At 40.2% G+C, this 14,839-nt stretch overlaps 1 protein-coding gene across 7 annotated transcripts in view; it reads right to left on the minus strand.

The window, feature by feature from the left end:
- Positions 1–14,839, minus strand: part of TTC7B (tetratricopeptide repeat domain 7B) — a 250,588-nt gene that overhangs the window by 74,858 nt on the left and 160,891 nt on the right. For all 7 annotated transcript variants that reach the window (XM_072839681.1, XM_072839676.1, XM_072839679.1 and 4 more), the window contains one exon: positions 13,288–13,448. In XM_072839681.1, coding sequence (XP_072695782.1) covers positions 13,288–13,448 — 161 coding nt within the window. The remainder of the gene's footprint in view (positions 1–13,287; positions 13,449–14,839) is intronic.

Raw genomic sequence — 14,839 nt, forward strand, 5'->3', positions numbered from 1 at the left:
CCCTAATGATTAGTGATGCTAAGAATATTTTCTTGTGCTTATTGGCCCACTGAATATCCACTTTGGAGACAAGTCTAATTCTGCTTTATTTTTTATTTTTATTTTTTAAATGGGAAAAACTGGTGTATAGAGATTTTTTTTAATAATAAATTTATTTTTTATTGGTGTTCAATTTGCCAACATACAGAATAACACCCAGTGCTCATCCTGTCAAGTGCCCTTCTCAGTGCCTGTCACACAGGCACCCCCACCCCCCACTCTCCTCCCCTTCCACCACCCCTAGTTCATTTCCCAGAGTTAGGAGTCTTTATGTTCTGTCTCCCTTTCTGATATTTCCTACCCATTTCTTCTCCCTCCCCTTCTATTCCCTTTCACTATTATTTATATTCCCCAAATGAATGAGAACATACAATGTTTGTCCTTCTCCGATTGACTTACTTCACTCAGCATAATACCCTCCAGTTCCATCCACGCTGAAGCAAATGGTGGATATTTGTCATTTCTAATGGCTGAGGAATATTCCATTGTATACATAGACCACAGCTTCTTTATCCATTCATCTTTCGATGGATACCGAGGCTCCTTCCACAGTTTGGCTATTGTGGATATTGCTGCTATAAACATCAGGGTGCAGGTGTCCCGGCGTTTCATTGCATCTGTATCTTTGGGGTAAATCCCCAACAGTGCAATTGCTGGGTCGTAGGGCAGGTCTATTTTTAACTCTTTGAGGAACCTCTACACAGTTTTCCAGAGTGGCTGCACCAGTTCACATTCCCACCAACAGTGTAAGAGGGTTCCCTTTTCTCTGCATCCTCTCCAACATTTGTGGTTTCCTGCCTTGTTAATTTTCCCCATTCTCACTGGTGTGAGATGGTATCTCATTGTGGTTTTGATTTGTATTTCCCTGATGGCAAGTGATGCAGAGCATTTTCTCATGTGCGTGTTGGCCATGTCTATGTCTTCCTCTGTGAGATTTCTGTTCATGTCTTTTGCCCATTTCATGATTGGATTGTTTGTTTCTTTGGTGTTGAGTTTAATAAGTTCTTTATAGATCTTGGAAACTAGCCCTCACTATGACCAAGTAGGATTTATTCCCAGGACACGAGGCTGGTTCAACACTCGTAAAACAATCAATGTGATTCATCATATCAGCAAGAGAAAAACCAAGAACCATATGATCCTCTCATTAGATGCAGAGAAAGCATTTGACAAAATACAGCATCCATTCCTGATCAAAACTCTTCAGAGTGTAGGGATAGAGGGAACATTTATCAGCATCTTAAAAGCCATCTATGAAAAGCCCACAGCAAATATCATTCTCAATGGGGAAACACTGGGAACCTTTCCCCTAAGATCAGGAACAAGACAGGGATGTCCACTCTCAACACTGCTATTCAACATAGTACTGGAAGTCCTAGCCTCAGCAATCAGACAACAAAAAGACGTTAAAGGCATTCAAATTGGCAAAGAAGAAGTCAAACTCTCCCTCTTCGCCGATGACATGATACTCTACATAGAAAACCCAAAAGCCTCCACCCCAAGATTGCTAGAGCTCATACAGCAATTTGGCAGCGTGGCAGGATACAAAATCAATGCCCAGAAGTCAGTGGCATTTCTATACACTAACAATGAGACTGAAGAAAGAGAAATTAAGGAGTCAATCCCATTTACAATTGCACTTAAAAGCATAAGATACTTAGGAATAAACCTAACCAAAGAGGTAAAGGATCTATACCCTAAAAACTATGGGACACTTCTGAAAGAAATTGAGGAAGACACAAAGAGATGGAAAAATATTCCATGCTCATGGATTGGCAGAATTAATATTGTGAAAATGTCAATGTTACCCAGGGCAATTTACACGTTTAATGCAATCCCTATCAAAATACCATGGACTTTCTTCAAAGAGTTAGAACAAATTATTTTAAGATTTGTGTGGAATCAGAAAAGACCCCGAATAGCCAGGGGAATTTTAAAAAAGAAAACCATAGCTGGGGGCATCACAATGCTAGATTTCAGGTTGTACTACAAAGCTGTGGTCATCAAGACAGTGTGGTACTGGCACAAAAACAGACACATAGATCAATGGAACAGAATAGAGAATCCAGAAGTGGGCCCTCAACTTTATGGTCAACTAATATTCGATAAAGGAGGAAAGACTATCCACTGGAAGAAAGACAGTCTCTTCAATAAATGGTGCTAGGAAAATTGGACATCCACATGCAGAAGAATGAAACTAGACCACTCTCTTGCACCATACACAAAGATAAACTCAAAATGGATGAAAGATCTAAATGTGAGACAAGATTCCATCAAAATCCTAGAGGAGAATACAGGCAACACCCTTTTTGAACTCGGCCACAGTAACTTCTTGCAAGATACATCCACGAAGGCAAAAGAAACAAAAGCAAAAATGAACTATTGGGACTTCATCAAGATAAGAAGCTTTTGCACAGCAAAGGATACAGTCAACAAAACTCAAAGACAACCTACAGAATGGGAGAAGATATTTGCAAATGACATATCAGATAAAGGGCTAGTTTCCAAGATCTAATTCTGCTTTAGAGAGAAGTTCCTTTGCCCATTTTTTTTTGGGGGGGGGGGTTGTCTTTTTTGTTGTGGAAAGTTGATTTTAAATAAGCTACTACACCACTAAACTTGCTGCACTTTGATCCATGGTGTCTTTGAGGCTGCTACCCACACTTCTTTGCCCAAAGATCCTCCTTTCCAACTTGTATCTGGAATGGGGGCAGCCCTGGGTTGGATTGATTACCTTGCACTCATCCCTCCCAGACATCATTCAGGTATCCATGGATCATTTCTCTGAATTAATGAGAACAACCTTTCTTTGTGGCCCAACTTTCTATCAAGTGCAAATTTAATGGGCGTGTTCATTACTCCATCACTCAGCTCAGGCATAAAAGTAGCTCATAGCACCAAGCCTCTCAGTAATCAGTGCATCAAAACATTACTCAATATCATATTTCAACCTAAACTGAATAAGTGAGACAAGAGTAAGAAAGAGTCTTATTAGCCAAGTAAGGATTGTTTTTAAACCAGATGTATGCTCCCCTCAAATAAAGAATGGTCCTAACTATGTTTTCCAGTCTGCTGATAAGATTGACAGGGAACACAGCATAAAAATTCTGTTCATGTGGATTGCTAGCTCCAAGAAAGCATAAATTGTCTTTCTCTCATTCACGGCAGCATTCCCAATACCTAGCATAGCACCTAGAATGTGGTAGGAACTCAGTGCTTCAAAAACAGTGGTTAAGAGCACAGATGTTGAGGCCAGACTACCCGGGTTCAAATCATAATTCTGCCACTGACAAGGTGGGTAATTTTGGACAAACTAGTTTACCTTTCTGTGGCTTGATTTCCTTAACAGTAAAATGGGGATAATAATGTTATCTATCGTGGTTCTCATGATGATTAAATTAGTTTAAAATAACGTTAATTGCTGAGGCACCTGGGTGGCTCAGTCAGTTAAGCATCTGACTCTTGATCTCAGCTCAGGTCTTAATCTCAGGGTCGTGATTTCAAGCCCCAAACTGGGGCCATCACGGAGCCCACTTAAAAAAAAATGTGTTAAGTGCTGCTAAAGAGTTGCCTATACGAAGGCAGTATATAAATGCTAGTGGCTATTACTGCTACATGAGTGAATAAATGTTATATATATTCACTTCTTTCCACAGTTAGTTCCTGTTGGCATAAAAAGAAATGTGATCACGTAACAGGATCTGCTCTCGCATGTATGAGAGTAGACCGTACACAGAAGTGTCTTCCGGTCAGGTGACACAGGACTTGTTTCACTATGTTCTCATGTATCAAAGTTATGGGCCGGAAAACATATTTAAAAGAATTGTCCAAACACCTTATTGATACCACTTGGATTTGTATCCTTGAGAAGTTCAAAAAATTACTTTTTTTATGCTTCGTGTAATACTGATGGTTTAAATAAGAGAGATTAAAATTCAAATCAATTAAAAATCTGTAATTAGTAGAGTTGCACCATGATTTGTCTTAGGGGAAGAGACTAAACCCAGCGGTGGCTGTCCTTAGCGGCCACTAGAAGGCTTGCTGAATTAGAATAAAACATTTTAGTTACACTTCAGGTCTCAGATGTCACTGTAAGTATGATACTATCTGATATATTTTCCAAAGACAAAAAGCAACAAATTGTCAGCTCTCATCCCAATATTTTATCTGAAAATGAATCACCATGGCAGAAACACAAATTCTATGAAGGTCTGATCAAAGCACTGGGTAGCAGACTGCCACACTGTCCTTAGGAGAGACAATTGTTCTAAACATCACCTGGCACCTACTTCTACCTTTTTGGGCCAATGAGGAAAACTACTAAATAAAATTACTGTATTAATCAATTAGGAAATTTTTGCAAAGCTGTATTTCAAAAGAACACATACCAAGGCTCCTATACCAAGTACAGTAGATAGCCAATCTACCTGAATTTACAAACACTCTTCAATATACAAATGTGTTCCTTGTTAGACTTTATTTTGGGGAAAACTTGCAATGCGTTAAAGACATTATATTAATAAATAATCAGCAAATAATTTCTCATTCCTTTGGGTATTTAATAGTTAAAAGGTTAATTTTTTTAAAAGATTTTATTTATTTATTCATGTGGGACACAGAGAGAGAGGCAGAGACATAGGTAGAGGGAGAAGCAGGCTCTTCTGAGGAAGCCTGATGAGGAACTTGATCCACGGACCTGAGATGAGGCCCTGAGCTGAAGGGAGATGCTCAACCACTGAGCCACCCAGGTGTCCCAGTTAAAGGGTTTAAAAAAATAATTTTTCAACAGAAAAAGAAGTCATTTCAGGAGGAACAAAATAAGACAAGACACATATAGAAATTGTAGATATAAATCCAACCATACCATTACTTACATTAAATGTGAATAGATTAAACACTTAAGACAAAAGGCAGGAATTACCAGACTAAATAAAAAAGCAAGATCTGGGGGGATCCCTGGGTGGCTCAGCAGTTTAGCCCCTGCCTTAGGCTCAGGGCATGATCCTGGAGTTTGGGGATCAAGGCCCACGTCAGGCTCCCTGCATGGAGCCTGCTTCTCCCTCTGCCTGTGTCTCTGCCTCTCTCTCTGTGTGTCTCCCATGAATAAATAAATAAAATCTTAAAAAAAAAAAAAAAGCAAGACCTAGGTGGCTCAGCTGGTTAAGTATCCAACTCTTGATCTCAGCTCAGGTCTTGATCTCAGGGTCTTAAGTTTAAGCCTGGTGTTGGACTCCACGCTGGGTGTAGAGCCTATTTTTTTTTTTTAAAGCAAGACCCAATCATATGCTATCTGTAAGAGAAGTAGTATTTGAAGAAACAATGGCTGAGAATTTTCTAGAAATGATAAGCAATACAAACAATTCCAACCCACAGTCAAAGAAAGCCCAGTGAATCCGAGCAGGAGCCACTCTTAGCTGTTTCGCGGGGAGGGTGTATAGCGCCGGCAACAATGGCGATTGGAAGTAGCCAGAGAGAAAAGACAGATGACATTAAAATGATCTAAAATTAAAGAAACAGTTCACTTCTCAACAACTAGAAGAGGAGCAAGATCATTTGTGCTGTGAGAAAATGTGAGCCTAGAATTATAAATCCAGTTGGAAAATCTCTTTTGAGAGTAAAGCCAAATACATTTTCAGACACAAACTGAGAAAGTGTGCCAGCAACAGACCCTCACTAAAATTTCTAGGATAATCACTAAACAACCAAACAGAATGTTTTTTTTTCCAAATCTGTAAGAAAAAAAAAAAACGTAATAAAAACATAATTAACATAAAAGAAGGTAGGAAGAGAGAAGATAGCCTATGAAAGAGAGGGCAGGACAAACAGCACAAAGGTATGAGATATTAACACAAATGTACCAGTATTTACAATAAATGGAAATGAACTAAATGTTCCAGATAAGACTGTCAGTCTGTGTTAAAAAAGAAATAATCAGCTGTATATAATGAGTATAAGAGTGAATCTAAAATATAAGAACATAAAAAATTCAAGGTAAGAGAATGAAGAAAGATATTCCATAAATGCTCAAACTCATGCACACCCACACACACTGCATATGTGTATCTGTAGATGGACACACAAATGTAGATAAGTGTTGTGGATGTGTGTGTTAGCATACAAACTAGATTTTGAGGCAAAATGAATTATGTAACTTATTACATAATGATAAAGGTTTGAATCAACCAGGAAGACATAGCAATTCTAAATTTATATGCACCTTATAGCACAGCTTTAAACTATATAAAGCAAACATTGCTGTGACTCTGTGGTGAAATAGGACAATCCACAATCCCAGTGGTAGATTTCAACATATCTCGGCTCAATAATTAATCAACTAAGCAAACAAAAAACATCAGTAAGAATAAAGATCTGAGTAGCATAATTAATAACTTCATCAAATAAAATATATAAAAATGTACCCCCAAATACAGAAAACATTCTTTTCAAGCACACGTGGAGTATTTATAAGAAGTGACCACATGCTGGGCCATAAAACAAGTCTCAACACATTTTAAGTTCATATAGATTACAGTCTCTGAGCACAATTCAATGAAGTTATTAAAAGCCCATTAACAAAAGATAAGTGGAAAAAGTCCATACATTTGACAATTGCATGGAGCCTGCTTCATGGAAAACAAAGTTCTAAAAGAATTAAGGAGTCAAAGAAGAAAAATGGAAATTTAAAATAATTTGGCACGAAGTAATAACAATTGCAGATATTGAGATGGTGGTTTACAACTAAAGCAGCACGTGGCGGAAAATTTTTAGTCTTAAATGTTTATGTCAGAAAGACAAAAAATTAATGAACTAAACACCTAACTTGAGAGACGAAGAAGGAAAACTCAGATAAGAAAGAACAAACTCAGAGGAAAGAGAAGAAAGGAAATATTAGAAATAAGAACAGAAAATTTATAGTTGAGACCATTAAAAAGCTGGTTCTTTGAAAAGATCGATGTAACAGGCAAATTTCTGGCAAAACTTTAAACAAAATAAAAGAGAAGGCACATTAAAAATTATTACGGGGCAGCCTGGGTGGCTCAGCAGTTTAGTGACGCCTTCGGTCCAGGGCGTGATCCTGGAGACCTGAGATCGAGTCTCATGTTGGGCTTCCTGCATGGAGCCTGCTTCTCCCTCTGCCGGTGTCTCTGCCTCTCTCTCTGTCTCTGTCTCTGTCTCTCTGTCTCTCATGAATGAATAAATAAAATATTTTAAAAAATATTACGAATGAAAAAGACAACCACAGGTGCTGTATGACAATTAACAGATAATTAAAAAACATGAACAACTCCATGCCAATAAAATTTAACATTTACATGAAATGGACATATCCTGAAAAATATATGCCATATATATTTTAGCTTCTATGTTATCCTTGGCTTAATAAAAGAAGTAGAAAACCTGAATATCCTGGAATCATTTTTGTAAAAGCATCAGAAGTCTTTCTATAGAAAAAAGACCAGCCCCAGATGGTTTTACAGGCAAATTCTACAGAAACTTCTTATTCTAGAAACAGATAATTCCAATCTTACCCAAATGATTCTAAAACACCCAAAAAAGAACTACTCCGACTCATTTTATGAGCCTGGCCCAACCGTGATGCCAAAACTGGACAAGTATACAATGAGGAAGGGAAATTACAAGCTATTTCACACATGAACAAATATAAATGTTCTAAAAAAAATTAGTAAACTGAATCTACTAAAAAAAGCTAATTGGTCACGATCAAGTTGGGTTTATTCTAAGAATGCAAGGTTAATTTAACATTTAAAAATACCAATTAGTATAAAATTCATAGATCAAAGGAGTAGAACCATATAGTCATGTCAACAAATATAGAAAAAGCATTTGATAAAATTCAGTATCAATTCATGATTTAAAAAGATGAACTCTTAGCAAACCACAAAGAAGGAAATTCTCTTAACCTCTTAAATAGTACCAATAAACAAATTTGTAACAAATACAATTCTTAATGTTCAAAGGTTAAACATTGAAAGAATTTTATTCAGGTATATTGAAGGTCCTACCTAGCCCAGTATGGCCAGTTTTAAAAAAGTTGAAGGATTAGAGATAAATTAAATTTTAATTATTTCAGATAGAAGTCATTGTTGGTATAGAAACTCCAAAGTTGGGGCAGCCCTGGTGGCGCAGCGGTTTGGCTCTGCCTGCAGCCTGGGGTGTGATCCTGGAGACCAGGGATCAAGTCCCACATCGGGCTCCCTGCATGGAGCCTGCTTCTCCCTCTCCCTGTGTCTCTGCCTCTCTCTCTCTGTGTCTATGAATAAATAAATAAAATCTTAAAAAAAAAAAAAACTCCAAAGTTACCTACATGTAAATTGTTAGAATTAACAAGAGTTGAGTTGAGTTGTTGGGTCAAAAAGAATATACAAAAATCAGCTGCTTTCCTATACAACAGCAACAAGTAGATCATAAATTTGATAAAGAAAAAAAATTCTGCAGATGCCTGGGTGGCTCAGTGGTTGAGCGTCTGCCTGTGGCTCAGGGTGTGATCCCAGAGTGCCACATTGGGCTCCCTGCATGGAGCCTGCTTCATGGAGGCCCTCTGCCTGTGTCTCTGCCTCTCTCTCTGTGTCTCTCATGAATAAGTAAATAAAATCTTTAAAAAAGAAAAGAAAAGAAAAGAAAAAAATCTGCATACATACATTTTTTCAGGTAAGTAGGAATAAATCTAGTAAAAATGGGCAAAATATAAGAAAAATTGTAAAATTTCATTAAAAAGTATTTTTCAAAGACCTAAGTAATTAGGTACAATGGCTATGGATTAGGAAACTGTCATAAATATGTAATTCTCCCCAAGCTGAGCTATTAGATTAAACGTAATTCCAATAGTTTTTTTTTTTTTTGTGGAATTTGACAAACCTGATTCAAAAATTTGTATCAAATTTGTGTTCTCAAAGACCTGAGAATAGTGACAACACTTTTTTTTTTTTTTTTAAGATTTTATTTATTTATTTGAGAGAGAGAACAAGCAGTGGGGAGGGGCAGAGGAAGAGAGAGAGAGAGAAGCAGACTCCCGGTTGAGCAGGGAGCCCAACGCGGGGCTCTATCTCAGGACCTGGAGATCATGACCTGAGCTGATGGCAGATGCTTAACTGACTGAGCCACCCCAGCACCCCACCATAACACTCCTCAAGAGCAAGAAACAGGGATGGACCTACCTCACAAATAATAAAGTTGTGAGAATGCAGAAAGTGGCAATCATACATTGATGGGCACCCCCCTCCCCACATATATGGGCATTTAAGACAAATGTAGCTCTGTGGGGCAACAAGAAAAAGGAGCTTTTCAGTACATGATGCTGGGACAATTGGGTATCCATATGGGGAAAACCAACACTGAATCCTTCACACCCTACATACATAAGACAGTTATTTCCAGATGGACCCTTAGATTTAAGTGTGAAAGGTAACACAGGAAAACTCTTAGAATATAACTTAGGGGACTATCTTTGTGACCCCAGAGAAGGGAAAGTAAGGTTTCTTAAACTAGATGCAGAAAGTACAATCCATGAAGGAAATGATTGATAAATTCAACTACTTTGAAAATAAGAACTTCTATTCATCAGGAAACTAGTCATGGATTAGAAGATTTTTTATAACACATGTAACCAACAAAAGGACTTGTAACCATAATATTTAAAGAAATTTTATGAATTGGCATAAAAAAGTCAACCCAATTAGGCAAGAGGAGAGACTTTTCCCTGTGCTTCACAAAACAGGAAAGCTAAATGGCCAATAAACAAATACAAAGCTGTTCAAGCTCGTCATGCCACTTCAACTCACAATGTGACACCATGAACCAGCAACCACACTGCCAAAAATAAGTCTGAAACACAGGGTGTTGGTGCCTGCAGCCACATAGGCTCACAACCCCTTTGGAAAGTGGTTTTAAATGATCTGGTAAAACTGAAGATGCACATATCCTCCAACAGTCTCCCTCCTAGGTGATGCCCAGGGAAGTACCTGCACATGTGCACCAGGACACCTGCAGGAGTATCTACAGTAGCTTTTTTCGTAACAGCTGAAAAGTGAAAACCACCTGTACATCCATTTACAACAGACTGGAAAAATACATCATGGTATATCTTTTTTTAAAAGATTTTATTTATTTATTCACGAGAAACACAGAGACATAGGCAGAGATACAGGCAGAGGGAAAAGCAGGCTCCCTCTGGGGAGCCTGATGTGGGACTTGATCCCAGGACCCTGGGATCATGACCTGAATCAAAGGGAGACACTCAATCACTGAGCCACCCAGGTGCCCCATGTCATGGTATATCTATGAAAATACAATGTATTGGTGTAAAGGAATAAACTGCTGCTGCATGCAATAAGGATGAACTTCAGGAACATGTCAAGCAATGAAAGCAAACACATATAAGGATATATTCAGTGTAATTCCATTAAAAATGTTTAAATATGCAACATTAGACATTATTATTTGGGAGGGCGAACATATATGGTCTAGAAACACAAGGGAATGCTCCACCTAGAATTCAGGATATGGGTAACATCCTATGATGTTAGAGAGGTAAGGAGATAGGATAGACAGGGGCACACAGGAAATTCATAGGCAATGTTAATCTTTTTCTTAAACTAAGAAGTCAGCATCTGTATTAGTTGTATTATTATTTTAAATATATGTAATAAAGATCCTTTGGCTTTTACTCAATATTTAATAACAATTTTATTTATTTTTTATTTTTTTAAGATTTTAAAAAAAGGCAAAGGGAGAAGCAGGCTCCCTATGGGGAACCTGACGTAGGACTCAATTCCAGGATCTCAGGATCACGGTACCAGCAGAAGGCAGACGCTCAACCACCAAGCCACTCAGGTGCCCCAATAACAATTTTAAAGGATTCTAAAATACCATATTTGAGAACACTGGAGAAGAACTAGTCATAGGGATAATACGAATTCCTACCAACTAGTGAGTGGTTACCATTACAAATGTCTACATGCACTAGCTCAGACAGCTGAATGTCCTGGAGGGGCAGCTGGCCTCTCAAGTATTACTGATCCTTACTGTCACCGGGAAATGATAAAAGTTGGTGTTTAAGAGGGACCAAAAGGATCTTGGCATCAGGCTAAGAGGCTTGCTCAATCAAGTCTCTGTTCAACAGTTTAACTGTCCAACGGTTAAACAGGCCTCAGTCCAACTGTGGCCGTGGCTTCCACCTCCAATGTGGCAGGTGCCGAGGAAACATCAAGCACGCCCTCAGTCTGTGTATGGCGGATGGGACACAAGACACACGAGGCACTCCCGGGCTTCCGAGAGTCCGTGGTTGTGCAGGAGGCAAGCTTGTCACAAACAAACAGATACTACTACTTGGCATTCAGGGACAGGTGCCCGCATCATGTTGTTTGGGTTGTTGAAATGTTTTACCCGGGCTTGGAACAAAACCACGAGAACCAACTACATCTGGCCCCAACTTTTAATAAAGTATTCTTAGGGAAGAAGTTTCCCATCACATAGGAAGAAATACAAATATTTAAAAAGCAAACAAGTCATCGGCTGCTCTCAGACCTGTTGCCATATGCTTTGCTTTTTTGAGCTTACAGCTTAACATTAAAATAACAGGCTCACATTCCTCAAATATCTCTACTGCTGTTCCTTACTGATTCTACTTGAAAAGACTGTCAGCTGCTGTCACTTGGAAGTATTACCATATTAGCCACCACTGTTTACTGCTCCCTGCGTGGCGTGGCTATTAGTTTAATAAGCCTCCTCTCAGATGACACCGCAGGCTGTCTACACAGGAGACACATGCGGGAGTCTAACATGTACTGAAGGTGTTAGGGGTGGGAGGCAGGGAACGCTGCTTTATAAATGTCGATGAGGGAAACGGAATTCAGTTGCATCAGGTTGTCCTTTAGTGGGGGGTAAAGGACCGAGGCCCCTTTAGAGTGCTCTAACCACGTTAAGATCCCCTGGGCTAACCAGCCTTGGATAACACCCAGAAATACACTTGGTGTGCAAAAGAGCAAGTTGGAGGCCTGCGAGAAGCGAAACGCTGCAGCAAAGCTCTTTAATTCACTCGGCACAAATAACCGAACCTACAAAAGAAATCTCTAGTCAGAGGTTTTCGGGATTATAATGAGATTTTTTTCTCGATGGGGAGAAGAGAAGTGCCTTTTTCACTTGAAGACAAAGAAATGTTTGTCATGGAAATGTGTGAACCAGTTTTCCAAGGAGAACTGCTGAAACGCGCTGATTAAAAACAGTGAGGTGATGAGGCAGAGAAATAAAGCCAAAGCTGATCCACTTACAATTTGCCGCAGCGCTGATTTGCCCCAGTGAGGAGAGCTGCCCCAGCCTACATTCCTGTCCTCCCGGGCTCCCCCCCAGTTGCCCCCGCCCCACCACTGACCCTGCCAGCTCAAGCGGAGTGTTTACTGTTTCTGGCCACTGTGTACTGGTTACCAGGCGACCCCACTGAGGATAAAATGGGAACCAAGGCACCCACACGACAATGTCCTTCTCCACAAAGCCTACCCAACATGCTTGGATTGAGGGATTTAGAGAAATGCTGGGGAGATATGCAGACAATCGTGCCCATGGCAGTTTCTACTGGCAGTTCTTAGGTTAGGCACAGATGTGAACTGATTTATTTAAGGAATTCTACTTCCCAGAGGACAAACCATGGCACCATGAGGTCAGGAACCTCGGATGGAAGCTGCCTGCAACAGGGTGGCCACCTCGACCTAGCGGAAAAGCCTCTGGTCAACGAGGACAAACAAGCCAGGAAGCATGTTCCGGAGGCTTCAGTCACTGGAGCTTGTTCAGTCTAACCTTTGCCATCTCCCTGTATATCCACATGAGCACTTACTCAATATTCATTTTCAAATTGACTTTATGACAACTCGTTTCCACAATCAGTAGTCTCCCCCTGACCAATAACTTCCAGAACTCACGCTTTGATCCTCAGGTGTATTTTTTCCTGAAGTACATTTGAAAATGTAAAACTACTATGATAAAAATGTTCACCCACCGTCCATGTAGAATCAGCTAGTTCACCAATGGTCCACACTGGGAAAGACCCGATAAAGACCCCATAAGTTATCTTTAAACTTAACAAGGGCAACCTAACAGGCTACATCTGTTTCCAAAGATCGTGGAAAAACAAGAACAAGGGAACTTTGGACTATGTATCCTCAGGATATCCACAAAGGACTGAACTTAGAATGAAGGAGGGAGGGGAAGAGTAAACAAAAGGCCAGGAGCACTTACATAAAATTCTCTGGATATTCACTCAGGGCCATGTCAATGATATTCAGAGCATCGTGGTAATGCTTTTGTGCAGAAAGTAAGAGGGCAAGGAGGTGCAGGGAGTTGGCATCATCACCTTGAAGTTGAAGAGCTTGGCGGACGTACCCCAGAGCCTCTGGGATCTGGTTTAAAACAAAATCAAAAAGAATTTTAACAGGTGCGCAAACATGCTCAGGTGCAGGCGCGCACGCACACACACGAGGAGCTACCATCTCAACGTCTGATTCTCTGTAAATATCGAAAGTCCTTTCACCCTGTGCCACATTTAGATTTTAATCTTCATGACAGCCCCGGGATATCAACCACAAACACGCAGACAGATGTCCTCTTCAAGCGGCAGTGTGACCTGTGGAGTGATGCAAGAGGCTCTGCTTCTCTGTAAAACTGCCAATACCCACTCCTTTGTGTTTCGCTAAAACACAATTTCCCCTTTCCCACAAAAGTGATGTACTCTTGATTATACCCAAGATAATTTCCCTCTTGGTGGAAGCACATACAAGTTGCCAGAGGTTGTTAGTGGAATTAAAGTGACTTAGCTGAACTTGTCTCATTTTTTTAAAGTGTATTACCAAACTAAAGTACCTAACAGGTTACTACAAAGCCTTAAACAGAGCTTTCCAGACGACCTGACACCTGTGAGCCTTTCCAGGTTCCTTTGTCCTGGACATCTCCATTAGACATCAAGGAAATATGCAAACAAACAAACAAACACCCCACACCTTTCCAAACTACAACCCAAAATAACTCCATCCAAGAAACAAATTGCAATGCCACATACAAAGCAGATGTATCCAAATTCAAAGAGGACCAGATACAACCTTAACCTTTAAAATGCAAGGGTTGTTCAAGACTTTCTTCAAAAATCATCCAAGCACTGGGGTTGATAAAATGCATACATAATGGATATTTGAACACCCGAGATTCCATGCAGGTTTAACAGTAACCAGGGAGAATTAGAACCTGACACTGGATCTCGAAATAGAGTCTCGAGGACTGAACCATTCTTACACAACCGCCCCGGGGACTCCTTCCTGTCCTCTCCCCACCCAACTCCCGTCCTCATATGGGACCTCTCTTCTCAGCACCCCTGCCTCTTTCCAGTTCTCAGTAACCTCACTCTCTTAGGAAGAAGCCAGAGCCTCCCAAACCTCTTTGTTTTCCTCTATGAGATCCTATTTTTGATGGATTTAAGTTATGAATGCTGGCTGCAGGGGCTCTCTGCCACTGACCCCTAGCATCAGGGCTGTCACAGCCAGGGGAGGGCTCATCCAGCCTGGCCCCCCATTTACAGGGAGGAAGCCCAGGAGTCCAGGCATGTGACAAGGTTTGAGCATTGCCATCTAGCTATTGAGTGACCAAGACAAGAGAGGCTCTAGATCTTTTGATTCCTCTCCTGTCTCCTCCTCCTGCTCAGATGACATGGGCTCTAAAGGTAAGAGGGCTATGGCCCTGGGCCCCTGGCCAGCACGGACACACTTCCACAGAGGTCCGGTGTCCTTACGCTACGGGCCTG

This window comes from Canis lupus, chromosome 9 (assembly GCF_048164855.1).
Source record: "Canis lupus baileyi chromosome 9, mCanLup2.hap1, whole genome shotgun sequence".
Taxonomy (NCBI): domain Eukaryota; kingdom Metazoa; phylum Chordata; class Mammalia; order Carnivora; family Canidae; genus Canis; species Canis lupus.